The 26,286-nt window shown below is 51.9% G+C and overlaps 1 protein-coding gene across 3 annotated transcripts in view; it reads right to left on the bottom strand.

Annotated features, from left to right (window-relative positions):
* The window catches only part of TOP1MT (DNA topoisomerase I mitochondrial), a 1,348,974-nt gene that overhangs the window by 444,623 nt on the left and 878,065 nt on the right, over positions 1 to 26,286 (bottom strand). For all 3 annotated transcript variants that reach the window (XM_078686649.1, XM_078686647.1, XM_078686648.1), the window contains one exon: positions 7,137 to 7,281. In XM_078686649.1, the coding sequence (XP_078542775.1) occupies positions 7,137 to 7,281 (145 nt within the window). The remainder of the gene's footprint in view (positions 1 to 7,136; positions 7,282 to 26,286) is intronic.

Here is a 26,286-nt window from a genome sequence, read left to right as displayed (position 1 = left end):
TGAGGCTCAGATTAGGAGACCAGCAGACTAACCCTTGGAGTCACTCTGGAGCCCTGGGTTCAAGATGGGTTCCAGGCCCAATTCTTCCTCTCCAGACAAGGGGGCAGTAGGTCAGCATAGCAAGGCAGCCGTTCTTCCGGAGCAGCAGTCCAGCAAAGTGACTGCCAAGAAGGAGGACAGCTGTGCTGCTGAAGGGCTGAGTAGCCACAGGTCCAGAAGTGTACTGAAGTTATGGTTTCAGAGGTCAAGTACTGACACCCAGTTGTGCCTGTAAAGAGGGGAGACTTTAAAGAAGGGTCTTTGAAGTGCTCGGAGGTCCTCCCTTCCTGCCCTGGCTCCAGACTCACTACAGGAGGGTATGCAGCCCTCTGTGTTTGAACAGGACACAGCATATTCATGTGTAAGTGTGAGGAAGTGCCAGGCTCATCCCTCCCATCTCCCCGGATGACCCATCAAGTCAGATCAAAACTCCCTTTGTGTGTGGCAGTCTAGAGGGAATACACATAGCCCAGCTGTCACCCAACTCAGACTAATGTAAAAAACAAGGACCCCCTGAGCAGTGATTTGTTCAATTCCTAGGACAGAGAAAATAATACAAGTGAAAAACTTCCTAGGCAATCAATCAGTGGAAACAAGTAAACAAGAGAAAGATCAGAAAGCAGAATATGTATAAAGGACATTCATTTTAATGATATCATATTAAAAAAATTGTTATGCTAACCACATAACGCACAAGTTACTACTTGTGTAACGATATATCTGTAAGTGACATTAGTTCGTCATAGATTCCTTACCTTAGAATATACCCAGGCGTCAGACTGGATCCGGAAAATTTTGCATAGCAATACCCCTGCGCGCCGGCAGGTGTCGTCGGCCACTCCGCGTCCGTCGTCGGCGTCGTTAGCGCCGGAATGACGTCGTCGGAGTACTTAGACACGGTCCACGCGCGCTGACGTCAGTTCTGGTACACAGCTTTTCCGCGCCAGATACGCAGAGCCATGATAAAACCAACACTGGTGCCATGAAACTAGGGCCCTGAAAGGGGATGACCTTAACCCTAGATATCGGTTCGCAGAATGGGGAGGATGGGTGGGTCGGTAAGGAATCTATCACTAACTAATGTCTCTTACAGATATATCGTTACACAAGTAGTAACTTGTGCATCTGAAAGAGACACGTTAGTGATAGATTCCTTACCTTAGGATAGATACCCCAGCAATACCAACCCCAGTGGTGGGCTGCGAACCAATAATCACACCAGAAAGTCCTGGAGGACGGAACGGCCAAAGAAGCCATCCCTCCAGACTTGGCTGTCCAGGCAATAGTGTCTTGCAAACGTGTGCAGCGAGGCCCACGTAGCTGCCTGGCAAATGTCCTGCAAGGGCACTCCTCGGACCAGGGCAGTGGTAGTCTCCGTGGCCCGAGTGGAATGAGCCCTCAGTCCAACAGTAGGCTCCTTCTAGGCCAAGGAGTACCACGCCTGGATGCACAAGATGATCCACCGAGAGATGGTCCGCTTATGCACTGCCTTTCCCTTCATAGCGCCCACGTAACCAACAAAGAGTTGGTCATCCACCCGGAACTGGCGTGTGCGGTCCAGATAGTAAGAGAGCGCACGTTTTGGGTTCAGACGGTGGAGCCTCTCTTCCTCCTTCAAGGGATGCGGAGGCGGAAAGAAGGTGGGCAAGGTAATGGACTGCCCAATGTGGAAGGCCGTAACAACCTTGGGCAGGAAAGAGGGTCTTGTCCGTAACACAACCTTGTTCGGATGGACAGAGAGGAAAGGAGGTGTAGAAGAAAGAGCCTGGAGCTCACTCACTCTCCTGGCAGAGGTAATGGCAACCAGGAAAGCAGTCTTCAAAGTAAGAAGACGGAGAGGACAGTTATGGAGCGGCTCAAAGGGAGCACACATTAGGTAAGTAAGTACACGGTTCAAGTCCCACTGGGGCATCACGAAAGGAACAGGAGGAAACGTGTGTGATGCCCTTCAAAAACCTATTTACAATTGGGGACTTGAACAAGGAAGGCTGATCAGGTAGCCTTAAGAAGGCGGAAAGGGCAGAGAGGTACCCCTTGATGGTGCCCAGAGCAGAGCCCTGCTGGGCAAGAGAAAGAAGGAAGAGGAGAACCTCAGAAAGGGGTGCAAAGAGTGGATCCACAGCCTTTGCTGTGCACCATGCCACAAATCTGTTCCACCTGCAGGCGTATACCGACTTTGTGGAGGGACGCCTGGCTGCCAGAATGACATTACAGACTTCGGGAGGCAAGTCAAATGGCCTCAACTGTCGCCGCTCAATCTCCAAGCTTGTAGGTGGAGACTGGACAGGTTCGGGTGGAAGACTGTCCCCTGCTGCTGCGACAGAAGGCCCTCCCGGAGAGGTAGACGAATCGGGGGATCGACTGACATGTTGAGTAGCTCGGGATCCCAGTATCTTCGTGCCCAGTCCGGAGCCACAAGAATAACCTGGGCCCGGTCGCACCTGATCTTCTTCAGCACTCTGGGCAGAAGTGGTATAGGCAGAAAGGTGTACAATAGACCGCAACTCCACTGGCGACGAAAACCGTCTCCAAGCGAGTGCCGCCTTGGAAATTCCAACGCGCAGAACTGATGACATTGCGCGTTCTCTTCTGTGGCGAATAGATCTAACCAAGGCTCTCCCCACTGCTGAAAGAGGCCTTGCGCCACGTCCGAGTTCAGACGCCATTCGTGATCCATCATGCACCGACGGCTGAGTTTGTCCGCCCTGGCGTTCAGAGAACCTGCCAGGTGTTGAACCACCAGGGTCACGCCCTGATGTTCCAGCCAGAGGCGCAGAGCCTCCTGGCCTAGTGTCCACGACCCCACCCCGCCCTGTTTGTTGCAGTACCACATGGCGTTGGTGTCGTCCGTGAACACCTGCACTACACTACCCCAGACAGAGGGGAGGAATGCCTTCATTGCAAGTCGGATCGCCCGCAGCTCCAGAAGGTTGATGTGGAGCCGGGACTCCGCCGGAGACCAGAGGCCTTTGATCTCCGCCTCTCCCATGAGGCCTCCCCAGCCCAGGAGGGACACGTCCGTCACAACCACGTGCTCTGGGTGGGGTAGGGAGAGGGATCTGCCACTGACCCAATCGCGGTCCGTGAGCCACCACTTCAGCTGTCTTGCAGTGCCCTCCGAGATCAAGACATGGTCGGACAAGTTGCCCTGATGCTGGGCCCACTGAAACTTCAGGTCCCACTGCAGAGCCCACATCCGCCACCGGGCGTGATGCACCAGAAGCATGCAGGAGGCCATCAGCCCCAGAAGCCGCAGCGTCAACCTGACCGAGACTCGGGATAAAGGCTGAAAGATCGGAATCAGAGCCTGAATATCCCGAACCCGCTGTTTGGGAGGATAAACCCGAAACTGCGCCGAGTCCAGAACCGCTCCGATGAAGAGGAGCTTCTGAGAGGGACACAGGTGTGACTTCGGCATGTTGATGTCTATTAGAAAGTCTGATCAACTATTTGTTAACCGTGGGCCGATCAGAGCAGGTTTTCCAGCCTCAAAACGATCAATCTCCAGGTGGATAGTTTCATGCATCAAATCAGCTTATCAATTAGCACAAAAGCCCCTTGGGCCTGCTCCCAAGGCCCATTCCACGTGGGGAAAGGTGGCTACGACTGCTTTCCTTAATAGTATGCCGATTTCTGAGATCTGTAAGGTGGCAACTTGGAGGTCCGTCCATACATTTACAAGGAAATATTGTTCAGATTCAGACACCCAAGTAGGCCAGGCCTCCTTGAGGAATCTATTCCAGCAGCTGATTACGGCTGTTGTTTTAGGTTGGGTCGTTCACTCTCATTTGCTCCCAGGCAGAAGATGGGCTTGCTATTCTATTCAGTGCTTATGACTATTGATGAGGATTCCCTGGAAGAGAACCTAAGAACGCTGCTCACAGCGATGCACCATCTTCATCGCGAGGAACAAGCATTTGCCGCCCTCCTAGATGCCACCAAGGCATTTGATTCCTTAGCATGAGACTATTTGTTTACACTATTGTTTACACTATTACAGCGCCTAGGACTCAGTCCCACCTTTCTTGAATATTTACAACTTCTATACACCCTCCCCACGGCCACAATACGCTTAAATGGGCTCTTATCCGAACAAATCACCATAACACGCGGCCCCAGGCAGGGCTGCCCTCTTTCGACCCTCCTGTTTGTCATGGCCATTGTTCCCTTAGACGCCAGACTCAGGCAACATCACTCGCAAAGTAGCCAGTAGAGGCTCCTGGATGGAGTGCTGCCGGGCGGTGACACAGGGCGGGGGAGAGTAATAAACTCCGGATTATGGCCGAACGGAGGTAAGTACACAAATAAATAAATAAAACTAATTTTATTGCACACACTGCATGGCATTTGGTGATGCAGCAGCACTCCCTCCAGGAGCCGCTAAAGAAAGTAGCATTGGCTTTTCCTCAAGAGGCTTGATTATTTCGATGTAGGCCAATGATATATCCCTACACATATGTAATCTGCAGGAAAACCTTGCTTCAGAAATTTGGGAAATTATTCAGTTTGGTGGATTATCCGGCATTCATATTAACTGGAATAAATCTGTGATACTCCCTCTCACTGACACCACCTCCCCTTTCCACACTGATTATCCTTTGACCTGGGCCACCGGCCCAGTGCGCTAATTGTGCATCTGGGTAAGTTGTGACATCCAGGACTTATGGACTGCGAACTATGGTCGGACTATCGACTGGCTCGAGAGCAGAATGCCAGTCTGGTCCAAACTTGCTTTATCTCTTTCTGGGTGCATGGCTATCACAAAGAGGGTTATCCTACCAAAGTTCCTCTACCTATTTCAGAATATTCCAATGCCACTCACTCGTACATTCTTTCAACGACTCCGGTCTAACCTAATCTCCCTGCTCTGGGCTGGTAAAAAGCCCCAAATCTCTTGGGAGGTTCTGGCGGCCCTGCCCCTGGCATGGGGCGGACTTTGTGAACCTGACTTGGAGCTATATGCCAAATGCGCTCAAGCTCAATTCTTACATTTCTGGTTACACCCCACCCCATTTCAGCTACACGTGGCGATTGAGCAGCCCCCTATAAAGCCCCGGACAGAGAAATTAACACCATTTACCATTCTCCACAACAGACCCTTTTTTTTTTATTTAGTTGGCGGGTGATTACCATGCCATTGCAGGACCTTTCTCCCTTTTCATTCGTTATTCTAACATTTGCTGGAAGGAGTGCACTCAGTCTTATCTATGGAATCAGCAGAAGATATGAGGTTGAGTCCCAGTAATGATTTGCATTGCCTAACTGGGAGCGTTAAACAGTCGCAAAACTATGTGGTTAGGGAGATAGACACTTGCTCCCACAATGTCAAGGCTTTTCCCTGCGCAGTGCTAAGAAAGGCTCTTAAGTCCGGCTTCTTGCAGGTTGGCTTTGTTGAGCGTCACGTCTCACTGAAAAAGTGCCAGTACCTTTCTGTCACTGCCATAGTGGTACCCTTAATGAGCCAATGGTGTAAGTACAGGCAAAACGGATAACCTGATTTTCAAACGTGTGGTGCCACTGGAGCCTACTTGATGAACACCAAATATGCTTATCTGAAACATAAAGAGGGAATTGAATTGGCCAAGCAACTCGGCTACAGATAAGCTAATATAATGCAGGTGGGTCCTGATGTAAAAGGGCATGAAGTAACTATCCAGAAGCTCTGGGAATTTGTATTCCTCCCCCCGACCCCGAGGGGATCTCCTGCACTGTGATCATTCTGAAGGACTACTTTTGGCTACTTGGTTAGATGTTGCACTAAAAACTGGGCTTCCAGTCAGTTGTGACCCGGAACAGAAACCTATACTGCACAGACTTTGCTGCACCTGCTCAACTGCATCCTTGGGAAGTAGCTTGAAGATTATCCCTGAAGAACTGTCTTGCTTATTAATTGAATTTCATTTCTGGAGGACAGCAGGGAATATCTCTTTACGGACCCTATCACTCTAAAGCACTCATAAGACACTTGTGACAGCCTCCACTATGAGGCAGAATCTGAAATGCACCACTCCCAAAGTTTAAAATGTGAGATTAGCTGGCTTGATTACAGGTTTGACTATGTGCTTGTGATGACCCCCAATAACTAGTGCAAAACTGTGCTATGGTATGTGAGTGCTTTTGGCAGTGTCCCACTTAAGTAGTGTATTGGGTGTGCCTGCACTTAAAGTACAGATCCTGGATGGATATCAACTTCAGGGGGAAGATTAGAAAACAAATTTCATCCCCTTAAGAGTAGAGGCTGGCATGATCACTAAGGTATCCCCAGGGCCAGCAGACAAAACAACCAAATCAAAAACACAAACAACAGTCTGTGGATTGGAGCACTAAGCTAAGCCTGTGGAAGAGACAAATCAAATCTTCTGCAGATCGTAAGGTGACAGAAGTGTCAGAAAATAGCTCGTTCCAGTGACTCCCTCACACCGACGTGGAATAAAAAATCTAAGTTGGCCTCTAGTGCAGAGCGAGAGTGCTCAGCACATTAATCGCACTGTATGGATTGCTGGTGCTTTTCAATTAGTTGAATCTTCTACTAAACAAACCCTGCTTGTTGGACTTATGGACATGTTAACATTGTCTATTGCTATTAAAAGACACAAGCAATAAGTAGCCAGCTAACAGGAAATTAGAGATCCAATGTAGGAGAACCTCAAATTGACCGAGAAGCCAGGTTGAAAAGAGCCTGGAGATACAAACAAACAATTATTCTGTATATTATCAGCAGTTGGGGGGTGAAACTTGGAGCTAGACCCCAAAAAAGTTACTATAGGAAATCTATTAAACGTAGACCATGCACAGCATCTAGATAGTAATGAAACAAACACTGATAATAGCTAAATGGCACGTATCCATGCAATAGAAAGAGCCATTACCCCCAGTGGTTTGTATGACTTTTGTAATCCGAATGATGCTACTTATACAGACATTGAAAAAGAGAGTATGACGGAGACAGGCATTTAGAGAATGTCAGACACATCAATGTCTGCATTTCAAGGGTAGAGAATACAGCAACTGCACAATATCCAAGAGACGAAAGTACCATACTAGCTAATGCTTTAATAGCTCAACATTTTAAAAAAAAGTTTACATATGACACCAACCTTCAGTTTGGAGCTTGGGTTCAGCATAATGTACTTTATGGATCCTTGGATGTTCTCTGTCCAGGATGCCAACCATGTGACTGTATTGTCACAGCGAACTTCTTTCCACTTGTGACCTTCAGGTGGTTCTGGAATCTTAGACTCCCTGGATAAGACAGATCGGTATAAAAGATCAGCCATTACTTTCATTATTATGCAAAAAACCGACAGTGTGGGAAAATACACTAGTAATAAAACTGGCCACAAAATACAAACAAAATAAATTGAAAAGTACATCAATACATTAGAAACATCCTGTTCCTTTAGCATCAAAGTAACCTTTCTTAGCTCAAAGTCATCTCCTATCATACCAACTTTGAATTTCAGGAGGCTGGATATTACTCACAGCTTAACAAAAACATAGAAACATATAGCTCGAAAATAGAGATATCTTGGACTCTCTTACCCAGTTTTCATGGTCCTACATGCTAGAGATGGATTGATAGTGGGTCCATAACTGGTATTAACAGTCCCTCCTACCAGTCACCCAGATTTCTTTCAGAGCACTTATGTTCTCTGTTAGACAACTTGGGAGCCTTGACAGAAATCCAGCTAAAGCCCTCATGGCTCTGTGAGGTGATACAACACGATCACCCTTCCATCCTCCAGAAATCAGTACATTGTATAATATTAATTAAAAGACAGTAACAACAGTTATTCGCAGTCCTATGACGAAACAGAAGTTTGTTATGAAGTGCTATACTGATACATTTTCTAGATTTTCCAGAGCATGTTCTGGTAATAGGCTTTCTATACCCCATAGCACTATGGAGTTTGACAATGTCCCAGCGTGGGAGAGAAAGCAAGTTCCAGTGCAACCACCATGCAGCCCACTAAGCACTACTTCAGTGGGATACATTTTGGATTAGGATCAACCCTATGAGATATCACAGGGATATTTCATTATTTTAAAGGCACGTTTAAGAATACCAGGTAAACAGGAATATATTTTAAAAATGTATTTAAAAAAAAACAAAGTCTATCCTTTCAACACACAATATGAATAGTAACTATTATTAAAAAAACAAAATAGTGGCAATGATTTTTACCAAAAGAGTGATTAGAAAATAATAATTGCATCATATTGGTGATGTGATATAAAGCTTTCTCTATATTAATATCTCCATACACACCCTCATCCTTTTGGCTAACTTAACGAAGCACCTACAAAAGGGGCCCAAATCAAGTTTCACAGATGGTTTGCAGCTTTATACCTCCTCTGAACAATTGGCAGCACGATTCACCCGGCTAAGAAAAGGGTTCTAGAACACCTTAGAGCTATTACCAAAGAAGACAAGCAAGACCCGATAGCCAGACATTTTAAGGAAGCACACAGGTAAAACACCAGCCTCCTTTCTTTTTGAGTACTTGACACAATCCCGATAAGAGAAAGAGGGGGCAATCGACTTTTAGAACTACGCAGGTTGGTGTCTAGACTGATAATAGAATATCAAACCACACAGCCTTTCGGGCATAATATTGATGAGGAACTATCGGTCCATCTGGGCTAGGACCTAGATGTAATTACTGTATTAGAATCACTACTCCTATAAGCTAATTAGCTTTTTCACTGTTGAAGATGTAGGAAACTGTTATGATGAGCCGTTTTCATGAAGTTTTGCATTTATGTCTTGTTTTAATCACGGTATGATAGCCACCTAGTGACAATTTTTTATTATGTGTTTTTACAGGTTGTCAGCTAGCAAGCTTCAAATTGCGATCTCAATTAATATGGTCACGTTAGCCAGGATGCACGGTGAAATAAAAGGAAATCTCCAATTGAATGATGACATCTGTTGAAAAGTGGCTTCCCCTAATGAATTGGTGATGTGTGAGACTTACTAGCACTACAGCCCACTTGGGCTTGAGAATGGGACATGTACATAGGATTATGGCGCACTGGCGCTATAGAAATATGTGCAAAAATAAGAACTACTATGATTGCAGTAATGTGTACATTATATAACGGCAGCCATACACTGAGTTTATTGTCAGTTTCTATGGAGAATTAGTGAGTTTTCCATGAACGAGCAAATGTGCTGATTGCAATATCTATTTAAGTTATTTAACTTTGCTTTCTAACGTTTTTGCAATATGTACAGTAGTTCACCAACGCATACATTTTAGAGTATCTTTGTCACATAGTAATATCAACCTTGCGCACTGGCGCTACATTGAATTATCACAGGCAATGGCAGAACCGCAGGAATGCGTGAAATCTAGAGCCGTACCGGGCATACACGCAACAGCCGAACACGGAGTAAGCTGTCTTTTCCAAGAGGGAACAATAAAGTTGTGAATGCGAGCGAAAGCAGTGAATGCATGATGAAATTAAGCCACTGATTTTGCTTTGTTTTCCAATACCAAGGCAACATTTATTTAGTTTTGTGTACATTAACAGTGCATATATAATTTAGTAATCCGACTGTTACAAACCTAAGAAATATCGTTTTGCAACATATTATCCACTAGCTGACAAGGGTCTGTCTTCACCGTCTATGATTTTGTCACTGGTCACATGATGTTTATTTAAGTAACACTTTGACATGTAACTCTTACTTAATAAATTTCTTCTTGAAAGCAGTTGTGGTGCCGTGGTCCGTTGTTCTGTGGAGGTAACAGGAATACGACAGATTTGGTGGAATATTGGGTATCGCTGACCCGCCACGGCCCGCCGTCGGAAGCGGCTCCAGTTGCAGCGAACTCTTTGGTGGAATATATATATACATACATACACACACACATATATATATATATATATATATATATACATATATATATATATCTCCACCAGATATGTAACGATTAAGCTGTAAACCAGCCTCGCGATGACTGTGCCTGCACATGGCATAGTCAAAAATCACAAATCGTGGAAAGCACGATTGTGGAAAGCAGAGGAAGCAGCACACCAAATGAGCACACCAATTTATTTGTGTATGAAAGAACGACGCCCTTCGGCTTCACAGAATCCTTTGTCAAGTTACATGAATGTGCTCGAAACCTCATTGAAATAAACGTACTGTTCATAAACATGGAAAACATACTGATATACCATTAATCGATTGTTTTCATGTCAAGCCCTCATAGCAGTAGATATACCCTCATAAACATAGAAAACATACTGTTACATTATTATAAATTAATTGTTTTCATGCAACAGTATTATAATATTATAATTATCAGCATGTTTGGGAGAAAACAAAAAAACTCATTAAGCAAATACTTTATAGAATTTATCGCAAGCCATTATTAATCAAACAGTTAGATACCTCAAATTCATCTTGCTAACAAATTTTCGTCACCAAAGTCTAGCAAATTGATCGCAATTGGGGAAATAATTCATTAAAACTCAACATTAGCATTTGTGAATATTGATAAATATATAGGTTTTCTCCAAATATAAAAAAAACACATGAGTGAGCATATAACCGTAGTAAGGTACAATAATGCAAAGTTAAGTAGGTGAAATAAAGTAAATAGATCCCCAGGTGGCAAGAATGAAAATGCAAACAAAAATTGTAAACCTTATTAAACCTTCAAAAAATCTACGCCTTTCAAGGGTAAGGAATGGACATAGGCAGTTGATAGCATATTATTAAACATAAAACTCTTATCCTGGGAATAAACTAAAGATTTGATAGGGCCACTTTTATAGCACAAAATGTCTACTTCTGTAGAAGTATCCTGGCACTCAAATTAAAAGGAGAATATTTGAATTGTAAACCATAAAGCCCTACACAAGAAGCTCAAAAGATTATCCCAACGCCAAATCCCAAACCAGGCTGAGAAGATTTCCATGCCTGCCAATGTCACAGGGCAGAGTACTACAAACTCTGACTGTGGTGACTGCCACGGTACTTCCGCCGATCCTTGCTTTCCTAAATTTCAGGAAGGCCAAAAAAAATATGGAGGCCCACCAGGGAAAGAGAGATTTAAGACGTGTGCCCTGTCCGGTATTATACAGAGACGTGAAGATGCATCTCTTTCTAATGGACAAGCAGTCTAGTTTACTGACCTGTCCAGAAATTGGAGGGGTTTTTCTGAATCCCAATAAAACCTGGCAGCTGTGTTTTGTAGCAACTGTAGTTTAGGAATTAAGTACGAGTTACTTTCCTTCGGTAACAATGTATCTGGTAGAGACGATTCTACCCGCAGATTCCTTCACGTAGAACTATCCCCAGGTGTGAGACTGGATCTGGAAAACCTTTTGCCACAGCATCCCTGCGCCGGGGGCAGGAGGACATCCGCGCAGGCGTCGTCCACGCACATGACGTCATATAAGACCCGCCCCAGCGCGCCTACGTCAGTTTTCTTCGGGGAACTTTTCCACACCACAACGCGGAACCACCAGACAAAAAACTGTGGAAAAGGTGACTAACAACACCACCACAGTAGTGTCACACCGCAGAACCCAAGGCAGGGAAGAAGAAGCAGAGCCCTGCGCCACCACCCTGCCAGCACATAGACAAGCTCCCACCTCCGTGCCCCGGAGGCAAAGAACATGCGTAAGGACATGGTACACGTAGGAAACCCACCACCCCTAACGTGAGCAAGGAAGGGGACTAGTCCCAACACAGACAGCGACAACAAACACCCAAGCCACCCCAACAGAAGGGCAACCACCCACAAAGGACAAGGGTAGAACATGACCAGAGGACCCTTAAGCAGAGGATAGCAATGGAAGGAAGGGAGGGGAGGACAGGGATAGAAAGCAATACCCCCAAACCCCGTGGTAGCCAGAGCAGCAGGGCACCGGAACCCCATCCTCCAAAGAACCAAAGAGGAATGAACCACTATCAGACAGAGTCACCTGTCAAGAACAAGAAGGCATTCACAGGAGACACAGCCCCCACTGGGAGGCGAATACCGAAGATTAACCCAAGGGTCCTCGCAGAATAGGGGAGGAAGGGCGGGCCGCTAAGGAATCTGTGGCTAGAATCGTCTCTACCAGATACAACGTTACCGAAGGTTAGTAACTCGTACATCTGATAGAGACTTTTAGCCGCAGATTCCTTCACGTAGAATAGATACCCTAGCAATACCTCCTTGGAAGGAGGGTCTGCGAAAGGACCCCACCAGCCAATACAGAACAGAGGGCCCCACAGGGGATAAGATCTGTGGACCAGGTAGAACCTCGTCCCTTCCAGGCAAGGGGAACCTCCACAAGCAGAACCCCACTGACGCCAAGAGGATGTAGGAGGGAGAAGAAGAAGAGGAAGGCTGAAGAGGCCCGCATCCTCACAGCAAAGGAACCAAGGGCAAGGTCGGAGAGGCCAAAGCACACACTCACCCACAAGGCAAACCAGCTGCCGCCCCATGCCAAGACAGGAAGAGGGGAAGACAAAGCCTAGAGGACCCAAGGAAACAAGGGAAAAGAAGGCGAAACCACTCCAGATGGCGAGCGATGTGCCAGGCAGAACAGCGCCAGCAGTCAAAGCCGCCAGAAGCAAGAAGAACAGCCTGAGGCCGAGGAGACAGCGCCCCGGCAAGGGAGAACACAGGATCATCCCAGACCTATGGGCAGGAGCGGGAGAGGAGGAGATGCCCGGGCACACCACCATGAGTGGCCGCGCACACAACCTCAGGAAGCAAAAGCAACTGGAACTGGACTCAGTGACTCAGGAGTCAGTCAATCAATCAATCAATCAATCAATCAGAGCATTTGTATAGCGCACTACTCACCCGGAGGGTCTCAAGGCGCTGGGGTGGGGGGGTCCGCTACTGCTCGAATAGCCAGGTCTTGAGCTGCTTCCTGAAGGCGAGGTGGTCCTGGGTCAGGCGGAGGTGGGTCGGAAGGGAGTTCCAAGTCTTGGCGGCCAGGTAGGAGAAGGACCTTCCTCCTGTGGTGGCTCTTCGGATGCGGGGGACGGCGGCGAGGGCGTGGCTGGTCGATCGAAGCTGGCACGTGGGAGCGTAGAAGTTGAGGCGGCTGTTGAGGTATCCTGGTCCTTGGTTGTGTAGGGCTTTGTGTGCGTGGGTGAGGAGCCGGAAGGTGATTCTCTTGTTGACCGGGAGCCAGTGCAGGTCTCTCAGGTGTCCGGAGATGTGGCTTCGGCGGGGGATGTCCAGGATGAGTCGTGCTGAGGTGTTCTGGATCCGCTGGAGTCTCTTCTGGAGTTTGGCGGTGGTTCCGGCGTAGAGGGAGTTGCCGTAGTCCAGACGGCTGGTGACGAGGGCCTGGGTGACCGTCTTCCTGGTCTCGGTGGGGATCCATCGGAAGATCTTGCGTAGCATTCGCAGGATGTGGAAGCATGACGAGGAGACGGCGTTGACTTGTCTGGTCATGGAGAGGGAGGAGTCCAGGATGAAGCCCAGGTTGCGTGCGTGGTCAGTTGGTTTGGGTGCGCTGCCCAGGGCGGGGGGCCACCAGGAGTCGTCCCAGGCGGAGGGTGAGGATCCCAGGATGAGGACTTCCGTCTTGTCTGAGTTCAGTTTCAGGCGGCTGTTCGACATCCATTTGGCTACTTCTGTCATCCCTTCGTGCAGGTTGGCTCTGGCGGTGGCGGGGTCGTTAGTGAGGGAGAGGATCAGCTGGGTGTCGTCGGCGTAGGAGATGATGTTCAGGTTGTGCTGGCGTGCGATGGCTGCGAGGGGGCTCATGTAGACGTTGAAGAGAGTTGGGCTGAGCGAGGAGCCTTGAGGAACGCCGCAGATGACTTCGGTGGCCTCGGATCTGAACGGGGGGAGGCGGACTCTCTGTGTCCTTCCGGTGAGGAAGGAGGTGATCCACTCCAGTGCCTTCTCCTGGATTCCGACGTTGCTGAGGCGCTGTACTAGGGTGCGGTGGCAGACAGTGTCGAAGGCCGCGGAGAGGTCCAGGAGGATGAGGGCCGCTGTTTCTCCGTTGTCGAGCAGAGCTCGGATGTCGTCTGTGGCTGCGATCAGGGCGGTCTCGGTGCTGTGGTTGGCCCGGAAGCCAGACTGCGAGAGGTCGAGGGATCCGTTCGTCTCGAGGAAGGCGGCCAGTTGCTTGTTGACGGTCTTCTCGATGACTTTGGCCAGAAACGGGAGCAGCGAGATGGGGCGGTAGTTCTTGAGGTCGGTGGGGTCTGCTGATGGTTTCTTGAGTAGAGCGCTGAGTTCGGCGTGCTTCCAGCTCTCCGGGAAGGTGGCGATGTCGAAGGAGGTGTTGATGATGTCCCGCAGGTGGGGTGCGATGACAGCGTCGGCCTTGTTGAAGACGTGGTGAGGGCAGGGGTCTGTCGGAGATCCGGAGTGGATGGAGTTCATCGTGTGGATGGTGTCTTCGGTGCTGATCGGGGTCCAGGCGCGGAGGGTGGTGGTGGTGGGCGGTGGTTCGGTCGTGGCGTGCTTTGGTTGAGTGCTGAAGCTGTTGTGTATGTCCGCGATCTTGTTGTGGAAGTAGGAGGCGAGGGAGTTGCAGAGGTCTTGCGAAGGGGTGATGTCGTTGTTTCCGGCGTTGGGGTTGGAGAGCTCTTTCACAATGTTGAAGAGTTCCTTGCTGTTGTGTGCGTTGTTGTCCAGTCGTTCCTTAAATGCGGTTTTCTTGGTGGCGCGGATCAGCTGGTGGTGTTTTCGGGTGGCGAGCTTGAGGGCAGTCATGTTGTCTGGTGTTGGGTCTGTGCGCCAGGTTTTCTCGAGTGCTCTGCAGTTCTTCTTGAAGCTCTTGAGTTCGTCGTTAAACCATGGGGCTTTCTTGCTGCCGGGTCTGCTCGGCGGGGTCTTCAGCGGGGCGAGTTCGTCTGCGCAGTCGCTGATCCATTTCGTGAGGTTGGTGGCTGCTTGACTGGGGTTCGTTGTGCTGGTGGGAGGGTTCTTGCTCAAGGACGTAGTGAGCTGGTCTGCCGTGATCTTGTTCCAGCTTCTGCGGGGAGCCTGTTGCTGGTGATGGTGGAGCGTGGTCCTTCTGAAGCTGAAGTGGACGCAGCTGTGGTCCGTCCATTGGAGTCCCGTGGCGTGGCTGAAGGCGATGTCCTTGCTGGAAGAGAAGATCGGGTCGAGTGTGTGTCCGGCGTAGTGGGTGGGGGTGGTCACCAGCTGCTTGAGTCCCAGGTTTGCGAGGTTTTCCAGCAGGGTGGTGGTGTTGCGGTCGTCGTTCTCCAGGTGGAAGTTGAGGTCCCCGAGGAGGATGTAGTCGGCTGAGGGGAGGGCGAGCGGGCTGATGAAGTCGGCGATGTCCTCGCTGAATTGTGTGCGTGGTCCCGGGGGTCTGTAGATGAGGGTGCCTCTGAGGGTGGTCTTGGGGTTGACGTGGATCTGGAAGTGCAGGTGTTCGGCGGGTGCGATGGTGTCGTCGGTGTTGGTCGTGATGCGGATGGTGTTCCTGTGGATGATGGCGATGCCTCCTCCTGTCTGGTTGACGCGGTCTCTCCGGATGATCTTGTAGCCGTCCGGGATGGCGATGGCGATGTCGGGCGCTGAGGAGGCGTTCATCCAGGTTTCCGTGAGGAAGGCGACGTCTGGGGCTGTGGTGTCGAGCAGGTTCCAGAGCTCGACGGCGTGTCTGTGGACGGAGCGGGTGTTGAGCAGGATGCACTTCAGGTGGTTGCTGCTGGTGTTCTGCTTGGTGGACGCTGGTGCAGTGCAGGTCCGGATGCAGGAGAACTTGCAGGACTGGCAGATGAAGGGTCCGTGGGTGCGTCTCGGGGTGGCTCGGTAGCATCCAGGTGTTCGGCCGGCGTTGAGTGCGTTGAGGGTGGCGGCGTCGTACGTCCGGCGGGTGGGCTGGGGTCTGCGGGGGCCAGGGGTCCTGGCGCTGGGCGCGGTCCAGGCGCGGACGGGCGTAGACGGGCTTACCTTTGGCGCTCATTCGGTGCTCCCGCTGCGCGCGTCCGCTGCGCGGTCGCTCTGGGGGCGTCATAAGTAGGAGCTGGGTGGGCGGGTCAGCTGGGTGGCGGGAGCGGGGCGGCCAATGGGCTGGTGGTGGGCGAGACCGCAGGGGGGCAGCGGCGGGAACCTCTGGGCGTCCGGCGGCGGGTCTGTCCCTGGGTCAAGCGGCAAGCGTGGGAGGCAGGGGGAGATCCGGGCGGCCCAGCGGCGTCCTAGCAGCAAGCAGAGGCAGGCAGCGGCAGGCGTGGGAGGCAAGGGGGTGACCCGGCCTGGTAAAAGGCGCAGTGGTCACTCCCTGGCTGACCCCGCAGGACCCCTTAAGTAGGAGCCGGGTGGGCGGGTCAGCTGGGTGGCGGGAGCGGGGCAGCCAATGGGCTGGTGGTGGGCGGGGCCGCGGGGGGGCAGCGGCGGGAACCTCTGGGCGTCCGGCGGCGGGTCTGTCCCTGGGTCAAGCGGCAAGCGTGGGAGGCAGGGGCAGATCCGGGCGGCCCAGCGGCGGCTGGGTCGTCCTAGCAGCAAGCAGAGGCAGGCAGCGGCAGGCGTGGGAGGCAAGGGGGTGACCTGGCCTGGTAAAAGTCATTGAGGAGGAGACGGAGAAGGATGAGGATAAGGCGGAGGAGGAGGACAGAGCCCTGCCAAGAGCCTCTGAATGGCGGAGTCGGCATGGGCATGGAACAACAGGCTGCCATCAAACGGAAGGTCAATGAGTCGCTCCCGAATATTCTCAGGGAATACTCAATCCCGAAGCCATACGTGGCGACGGAGAGCGACCGAGGAAGCCATGGCCTGACCCAGCACCTCTGAGATGTCCAGAGCGGAGCGGAGGATAAACGCCGCAAGCTCCCCTCCATATAACGCATGATGCCTCAAGTCCACTTAACCACCTTTCTGGGACACTGCGGATCCCAGAGACTCAGCCGAGTCCCACAAACAGGAGGAGGCCCGAGCCAGCACACACAAGGTGTTCAAGGCCCGCAGGGCAGCGCTGGTCGAGGCAAACATGTTGCGCTCCCAAGAATCCCAACAGAGGGCCTCTCTGGATGGCAGAGTCAACAGCGGCGGCAGGGAGGGAAAAGCAGTCCGCAAAAGAGGACTGTAGTCAGAGGGGTGGAGGGAAATGCAAGCCAGGTGATGCGGCGCTGGGAGATGGCGGTGCAGAAGGTGATGAGGCACCGGGTCCCCTGAGGCAGGACGCCTCCAAGCCCCCTTCAAGGAAGAAAGGAGGGAACCTTCAAAAGGAAGTAAGATTTCTATCCCACCAGAGCCCTAGTGGAGAACCTCCAATAGATGGGCCGCCGGAAAGTGAGCCACCGGGTCACCAATGCGCAGGATGCCCACAGCCGTGGACACCGCGTGAGCGGAGGCCGCACCCGCCACTGTAGGGCCTCGCGGCAAGGAAAGCAGCTCTTCCGTGGGCGATGGCTGCAAACTAAGGCGGCCGTCCCCGAGGCCAAGCGGGACGGGCAAGGGCCAGATTTGGAAGTCCGAAGGAGCTGAAGAATGAAGGAGCTGAAGAATGAGGGACCTGCCAGTCTTCCGACGAACACCCCTGCCTCATGAAGGGCCCTTCGACGCCGGTGAAAAAGACACCACACGGCGACCAGTCTCTGGGGAGGAGGACACCAAGATACAGCCCACCTTCGGAGAAGGAGCGTCTGAAGACGTTTCCGCGGTACAACCCCTGAACGGAGCAGTAGAGTCTGCTGTCTGGAGCAGGTTGTCAGCACGATCCGGCGTCGCCGGACAAGGTTCCTCGAATTCACCCTGCACCGGAGATCCGAGCGGGGACTGGAGTGGGGCTCTGCCGAACCGGCCCCGGGGCAGTGTAGGAGCAGCGCGGACCTGACCTCTACCGAGGTAGCCACCCGTATGAGGGAACGTGGCAGTCCTGGGGAGTGACACGAAGACCTCCGCGGCTGGCGGAGAAGAGGCGTAGATCGCTCAGCAACCCATGAGGCGATTCCACCTCCGACTCGCCCCCCCCATCGAGACAGCCGCCTGTGGGGAGGAACAAGAGGGGACCCGGCCTCGACCCGTAGCAGGACGGGGAGGGTTCACTGACCTCTGTGGCTCCGCACGGTCCAGCTGCTGCCGGCGCCGTAGCGGCATCACCTCATCCTTAGACAGGACCAGTTTGTGGTGAGGCAGAGACGCCGTGGCCTGAAGGAGGTCCCCCAGAGGAGACGTACCACACCCTCCAAGCCTGGATCCGAACCAGTCGGCGCCGGAGCAACCGGCAACGCCGCAGAGGGCCCTGTGCAAGGGTGAGGGGTCCGCCAATGCCCCAAGACGCCAGTGAGGCCTGCAAAGCCGCCGCGTATGTCTCCATTTGGACTCTCGACGCCCCAACACCAGGAAACGGTTGATAGGATGACACGCAGACCGCATCACCCTCGGAGAGTCCACGTCCCCAGCAGGCCGGAAACCAGCCGCCGGGGACAAACTGCGACACTTACCCACCGGGGAGCGACGCTCACGTGACCTCAGAGAAGGGCGAGGGTGACGACCACGACCGAACGTGAAGCCGTCCGCCGAAGAAGACCGAGGGGAGGACATCGACCTGGAGAGAAGTGCAGAGAGAAGTTTTATGAGGCGCTCCCGCCGCGACTTCGGCTTCAACTGTTGACAGGCCTCGCAGTCAGAAGTGCTGTGATCCTACCCCAAACACTGCATGCAAATGAGGTGCGGGTCCGTCGCCGACATAAGAAGCCCACAAAACGTACAAGTTTTGAAGCCCGAAGGCATTCTCACACTGTTCCATCAATAGAAATGGAGAAAAATGGGGCACGAAACAGGCCCATAGCAAGGACTGGATCCGCGCTGTACGCGGAAAAGTAAAAAACTGACGTAGGCGCGCTGGGGCGGGTCTTATGTGACCTCGCTGACATCACGTGCACAGGTGACGCCTGGTCGAAGTCGCATGATGTCGTCCCGCCCCTGGCGCAGGGATGCTGTGGCAAAAAGTTTTCTGGATCCAGTATCACGCCTGGGGATAATTTAACGTTTAGGAATCTGCGGCTAGTAGTCTCTATCAGATAGTGAATTACAGTAATCCTGCCGGGCAATAGCAGACCATGTATCAAATCCTTTCTGGCTGACATAGGAGAGAAAAGAGATTTCTAACGACATGTAAAAGCATAAAACCTGTTTTATATTTTGTACATGTTTTTCCAAGTTGAGGTCTTTATGTAGAGAAACCCAGATTTTTTACAAATGCCTCATGAGCGGAAAGGGCACCTGTACGTCTCCGACCCAAAGTCGACAACTTTAGCTTTCTTGCCATTTAAGGCAAGAGAGTTTGCAGTCATCCATTCGGTGACCTCATTAAGAAAGCATCTGAGATTGGATGCTGCCTCTGCTGTTTTCCCATCTAACTGAATAATTAACGGAGTGTTGTCTGAGTAAATACAGTAGGAGATGCAGAAGGTTTCAATCAGTTCAGCCAAAGGAGTAACAAACATTGAAAAAGTTAGTACTGGGCGCCAAGCCGTGGAGAACCCCATGAGTAATGGGTTTAGGTGAAGACAAACATTATTCAGCCTTACTATGCGAGAGTCATTTTGACAAAACATGGTAAACCAATCCAGGACCGCTCCGGCTCCCCCTGGCCCCATTCCAATCTCACTTATCTATTAGAGCAGAAAGGAATGCAAGTTGGTATCAAACCCTGCAGCTAGATCTTGCAGAATCAACCTACAGACTGTACCCTGATCTCAGACTGGTTTGATTTCAGCAGTTACTTTGGCTAGCACCATTTCAGTACTAATGCCTTTCAGAAAACCTCACTGCATTCTGTGTAACAATTGGTTAGCCTCTGAGAATGCAGAAAGTTGTTTATATACTACAGTTTGTTACCTTTGCATACGTTGGAAGCATTGAGATTGGCCAATAATTTAACAGACCCTCAGGAAAGAGAGGCTTTTTTTTTTTTTTTAGTAACAGATTGACCACGGCCACCTTTTAACTCAAAAGTACAAATCCTGCTTTGGGAGAAGAATTGCATAGAGTTGTAAGTGAGGGGACTAAAGCACAAGTTACTTACCTTCGGTAACGATATATCTGTAAGAAACAGTAGTTCGTATTCGATTCCTTACGTTAGAATATCCCCAGGCATCAGTCTGGATCCGGAAATTTTTGCGTAGCAGTAAACCTGCGCGTCGGTAGGGGTTGTCTGCGGCTCCGCGTTCCTCGTCGGGATGACGTCGCCGGAGTACTTAAGACGCCGCCCTCGCGCGCTGACATCAGTTCTTATAAACAGCTTTTCCGCGCCAGAAACGCAGAGCCATGATAAAAAGCAACACTGGTGCCATGAAACTAGGGCCCTGAAAGGGGAAGACCTTAACCCTAGATATCGGTTCGCAGAACGGGGAGGATGGGTGGGGCGGTAAGGAATCTAATACTAACTACTGTTTCTTACAGATATATCGTTACCGAAGGTAAGTAACTGGTGCATCTGAAATTAACAGGTTAGTATTAGATTCCTTACCTTAGAATAGATACCCCAGCAATACGAACCCCGGTGGTGGGTCTGCAAACCAATAATCACACCAGTAAGTCCTGGAGAACGGAAGAAAAAGCCATCTCTCCTGACTTGGCTGTCCAGGCAGTAGTGTCTTGCGAAAGCGTAAAGCGAGGCCCACGTAGCTACCTGACAGATGTCCTGCAAGGGGACTCCCCAACCAAGGGCAGTAGTAGCTGCCATTGCCCAAGTGGAATGGGCACGTAGCCCCACAAGAGGCTCCTTTTTAGCCAGTGAATAAGAAGCCTTGATGCACAAGACGACCCATCGGGAAATGGTCCATTTGTGCACCACCCGTCCCTTCTTAGCGCCCACGTAACCAACAAAGAGTTGGTCATCCACCCGGAACTGGCGTGTGCGATCCAGATAGTATGAGAGAGCACGTTTTGGGTCCAGACGTGGAGCCTCTCTTCCTCTTTCGAGGGATGCGGAGGCGGAAAGAAGGTGGGCTAGGTGATGGACTGCCCAATGTGGAAGGCTGTGACTACCTTGGGCAGGAAAGAAGGTTGCGTCCGCAACACAACTTTGTCCGGATGGACAGAAAGGAAAGGAGGTTGTGAAGAAAGGGCCTGGAGCTCACTCACTCTCCTGGCAGAGGTAATGGCAACCAGGAATGCAGTCTTAAGGGTAAGAAGACGAAGAGGACAATTAAGAAGAGGCTCGAAGGGAGCACACATAAGATAAGTTAGAACAAGGTTCAAGTCCCACTGAGGCATCACGAAAGAAACAGGGGGGAACATATTAGTGATGCCCTTCAAGAACACATTTACAACTGGGGACTTGAACAAAGAGGGCTGATCAGGAAGCCTTAAGAAGGCGAAAATGGCAGAGAGGTAGCCCTTGATAGTGCCCAGAGCAGAGCCCTGCTGGGCAAGAGAAAGAGGAGAACCTCAGAAAGAGGGGCAGAGTGGATCCACAGCCTTTGCTGTGCACCATGCCACAAATGTGTTCCACCTGCAGGCGTATACCGATTTTGTGGAGGGATGCCTGGCTGCCAGAATAACATCACAGACTTCAGGAGGCAAGTCAAATGTCCTCAACTGCAGCCGCTCAATCTCCACACATGGAGGTGGTCTGGACAGGTTCGGGTGGAGGACCGTCCCCTGCTGCTGCGAAAGAAGGTCCTCCTGAAGAGGCAGGCGAATCGGGGGGATCGACTGACATGCCAAGAAGCTCGGGATACCATTTTCGTTTCAAAAACTTTTATTTTGGTCGCTAGGACCATAAAAAGTGTACAGAAGCACCAAATAACACACATATTTAAGAAATTCATACCATGCTTAAAAACACTCCATATATTAATACAATTTCTAGTTATAAGTCACAATCAAAAATTTTACCAGACAACTGGGGTGGGAGGAAGGGAGGCAAAAGAATAGGGCAGCAGGGAGCAATTATCTCAATTAATATGATGCAATCGGCAAACAACTAAAAAATAGCAGCAATATTTCAATAAATAATTTTAAAATTAAGCTATTTAAAATAAAATCACATTCTTCAAGAGTACTTATATATACAGAATGAATTAAAAAGTCAGTATCTGGTAGAAACTAATCACATACTGATCACATTAAAAATAATGTAATGCCGATGTGCAATTTATAATTTTTTGCCCTTTTCAATAAAAGCCCATCTCCTTCGCCACATTGTATTTAAGTAACGTGAAACGGCAAACTCAATGGGTTTGGATGTGTTGTATTTTAAAACCCAAAATGCCTCCCTGCAATGCTCGAACCACAAATTCCGGCAAAGCTGTACAAGCCAGATCGGGATACCAGTATCTTCGTGCCCAGTCCGGAGCCACAAGGATGAATTGGGCCCGGTCGCACCTGATCTTCTTCAGCACTCTGGCCAGAAGTGGTATAGGCGGAAAGGCGTACAACAGACCGCAACTCCACTGGCGTCGAAAAGCGTCGCCTTGGAAATTCCAACACGCAGAACTGATGACATTGCGCGTTCTCTTCTGTGGTGAATAGATCTAACAAGGCTCTCCCCACTGCTGAAAGAGACCTTGCACCCCGTCCGACGCCATTCGTGATCCATCATGCACCGACGGCTGAGTTCGCCGCCCTGGCGTTCAGGGAACCTGCTAGGTGTTGAACCACCAGGGTCACTCCCTGATGTTCCAGCCACTGCCTAAAGCGCAGAGCCTCCTGGCATAGGGTCCACAACCCCACCCCGCCCTGTTTGTTGGGAGTACCACATGGCGGTGGCTTTGTCTGTGAACACCGGCACTACACTCCCCCGGACAGAGGGGAGGAATGCCTTCAGTGCAAGCCGGATCGCCCGCAGTTCCAGAGCTTGATGTGGAGCCGGGACTCCGCCGGAGACCAGAGGCCTCTGATCTCCGCCTATCCCATGTGGCCCCCCCAGCCCTGGAGGGACGCGTCAGTCACAACTACGTGCTCCGGTTGGGGTAGGGAGAGGGATCTGCCGCTGACCCAATCGCAGTCCGTGAGCCACCACTGCAACTGTCTTGCAGTGCCCTCTGAGATCAAGACATGGTCGGACAAGTTGCCCTGATGCTGGGCCAACTGAAACTTCAGGTCCCACTGCAGAGCCCGCATCCGCCACCTGGCGTGATGCACCAGAAGGATGCAGGAGGCCATCAGTCCAAGTAGCCGCAGCGTCAACCTGACCGAGACTCGGGATAACGGCTGAAAGATCGGAATCAGAGCCTGAATATCCCGAACCCGCTGTTCGGGAGGATAAACACGAAACTGCGCAGAGTCTAGAACTGCTCCGATGAAGAGGAGCTTCTGAGAGGAACACAGGTGCGACTTCGGCACATTGATGGAGCAGGTGCAGGAGGTCGGCGTATTCTAGAGGTGGCTGACGACTGTTTGGGGCGAGCCCGCCTTCAACAACCAGTCGTCGAGGTAGGGGAAGACTGAAACCCCTAACCTGCGCAGATGAGCTGCGACCACCGCCATCACTTTCGTGAAAACCCGTGGGGCGCTAGAAAGGCCGAACGGGAGCACGGTAAACAAAGTGCTCGTGGCCTACCGTGAACCGCAGGTAGCGCCGGTGGGCCGGCAGGACGGGAATGTGGAAATAGCCGTCCTGCAAGTCCAACGCTACCATCCAGTCTCCCGGGTCTAGGGAAGCTAAGACCTGAGCCAAAGTCAGCATCTTGAACTTCTCCTTTCGGAGGAAGCTGTTGACGTTCCGCAGGTCCAAGATAGGGCGTCGGCCCCCTTTGCCCTTCTTGGGAACCAGAAAGTAGTGGGAGTAACAACCACACCCTACTTCTGGCCCAGGAACGCGCTCGATGGCCCCCTTGGCCAAGAGGGCTGTAACTTCCTCTTGCAGAAGTTGCAAGTGATCCCCGACACGCAGTGGTACTGTGGTGGCATGGCTGGAGGAGTCGACTCGAAGGGGAGGGAGTAGCCCCTTCGGACGATTTGCAGCACCCACCTGTCCAATGTGATGGAGCACCAGTGGAGGAGGTGATGGCGAACCCTGCCCCCCCACTGGCGTCAAATGGGCCTGAAAGCTCGGACTAGGAAGGCTTTGAGGTGAATGCTGCGGGGGTAGATGTGGACTGGCCGCGCCGTTGTCCCGTTACCGCTGCAACGGTAACCACGCCCGCTGCCGCGCTGAATGGTAGTCTGCGGCCCGTGGGTGGCAGGACGTGTGGGTCGCCCCTCCTGTGGCCACGAAAGGAGCGCTGAGCAGAAGATTGCTGGCGCAACTTGGCCGTAGCCCTAAAGTCCTTAAAGCGTTCCAACGCACTATCTGCCTTGCCACGGAAGACTGTGGCATGTTCATAAGGGTGTTCTGGACATCGGCCGAGAAGTCGGCAGACCTCAGCCAGGCGTGGCGGCGAACCGCCACAGACGTGGAAATTGCTCTCCCCAGCGAGTCCTTGCTATCCAGCCAACATCGTATGGAATACCGTGCTGCGCCTCGTCCCTCCGCGAGGGCTTGAGCGAGCTTCACCCGGGTTCCCTCCGGGCACTCAGGCAGCACGGCCGCACCCGTACCCCACAGGGAGTGGGTGTAACGGCCCAAGAGGCACGCGGTGTTGACCGACCGCAACCCCAAACTAAGGGAGGAGTACATCTTCTTGCCGAATTGCTCATACCTCTTGGATTCCCGATCTGGAGGTGCAGTCGGGAATGTGGATTGGGAAGAAGAAGCCTGTGGGGGTGGGGTGGGTGGACAAGAAACTAGCATCGCCCAGAGTAGGGCGGTGGCGCCTAGCGACTTTCCTATCTACAGGAGCACCTGTAGCGGGCCTGGACCAAGTGCCCAACAGGACGTCCGTGAGAGCCTCATTAAACGGCAGTAGAGGCTCTGGGGAGCTTACCTGCGGTTTAACCTCATGGCTGCTATTGATATTCCTCTCCTGTGCTGGACAATAATAGGAATGGGTGTGGTCATGACGAGCTCAGCTCGTCATGAGCACACGAGCACCGTGGATCATGACGAGCTGAGCTCGTCATGAGCACGGAAGGGGTTAATGACCTCTGTGAGGATATTCAACCTCACCACTGCGACGGGGAGCTCAAGAGCCAAGGCCTTGGCCGCCCTCGTTAGCACCACACTATAAGCAGCCCCCTCCTCCGTAGCCAAGGTAGATGGGGAGAAAAAACCAGTGTTTGGGGAGGTATCCAGGCCACTGGCTTCCCCTAGTTCCTGTGTCCAGTCCTGAAATGACTGGCACTCACGTGCCAGAGGGTCCTCAGACCCCTCCCAGTCTCCCTCGTCGTCCATTGCCTGGTATTCAGGGGTAAAGGATGGACCCAGATCCTCGAAGAATTCCTTTTTGGCCGGCGCCGAATGCGGCATCGAGCGACGCCGCTCAGACACCAGATCCGGACCGAGGGGTGGACCAGGGATGGTGCTGTGCGGGGACGGCGCCGGCGCGGTAGTAAGGTCGACCAGCAGCAACTCGGATCCGGAAACCGGATCCAGTGAGGCCATGCGGCACCGGGACCTAAGTCGCTGACAGCGCCGGGGCCGAAGCACCCGGCCCGCTTGGGCTCCCAGTCGGGGCCGCGGAGTCCGAAGGCGCCGTGGAACCCGACGGAGGAGTGAACGACCTCATGGCCATGCGGAAGGCATCGATCTCCTCCGGCGTCGCGTTCTGCCCAGGGACCGGCAGGTATGGAGCTGGCCGCGACGCCTGTGGCTCCGGCGGAGCCATGTGGGCGTTGTCACCCGAACCCCCGGCCGCATCGAGCGAGCGTCGCGGGAAGTCAGAAGAGCGATGGCGCCTCTTCGACTTCTTGTGCCTCTTACCTGAGGACTTGAGGCCCGACGAGTGGTGTCGACTCGCCGAGCTGTGATGACTCGGGCCCCGCGACCAGTCCCTCGACCTCCTTCCGGACAAGGGCCTCGAACGGCGCGTGGCCGACTGCCGGAGCTCGAGGCGCTTACGGGACCTCTCCCGCCTAGCCTTCGACGTCAAGGCCTGACACTCGGGGCACGACTTGTCATCGTGGTCGGGCCCCAGGCAATGTAGGCACCGGCGATGGGGGTCGGTAACCAACATCAGTCGGTTGCAGTCGGCACAGGGCATGAACCTGAGCATCCCTACCGGCACCGATGGGAGTCGTATGACTCGAAACGGATCCAAAAAGGATCGAAAAAGCTTAGTCAAAAAGTGACTAAAGGGTACCACTTTCTCCGGACCTGCGCTTGCTGGCGCGAAAAAAAGAAGAACTGACGTCAGCGCGCGAGGGCAGCGTCTAAGTACTCCGGTGACGTCATCCCGGCGCCAACGACGGACGCGGACGGGCAGGCGACGCCTACCGATGCGCAGGGGTTACTGCTACGCAAAAAATTCCGGATCCA

This window comes from Lissotriton helveticus, chromosome 4_1 (assembly GCF_964261635.1).
Source record: "Lissotriton helveticus chromosome 4_1, aLisHel1.1, whole genome shotgun sequence".
Taxonomy (NCBI): domain Eukaryota; kingdom Metazoa; phylum Chordata; class Amphibia; order Caudata; family Salamandridae; genus Lissotriton; species Lissotriton helveticus.
This window is presented reverse-complemented; position numbering and strand designations above follow the sequence as displayed.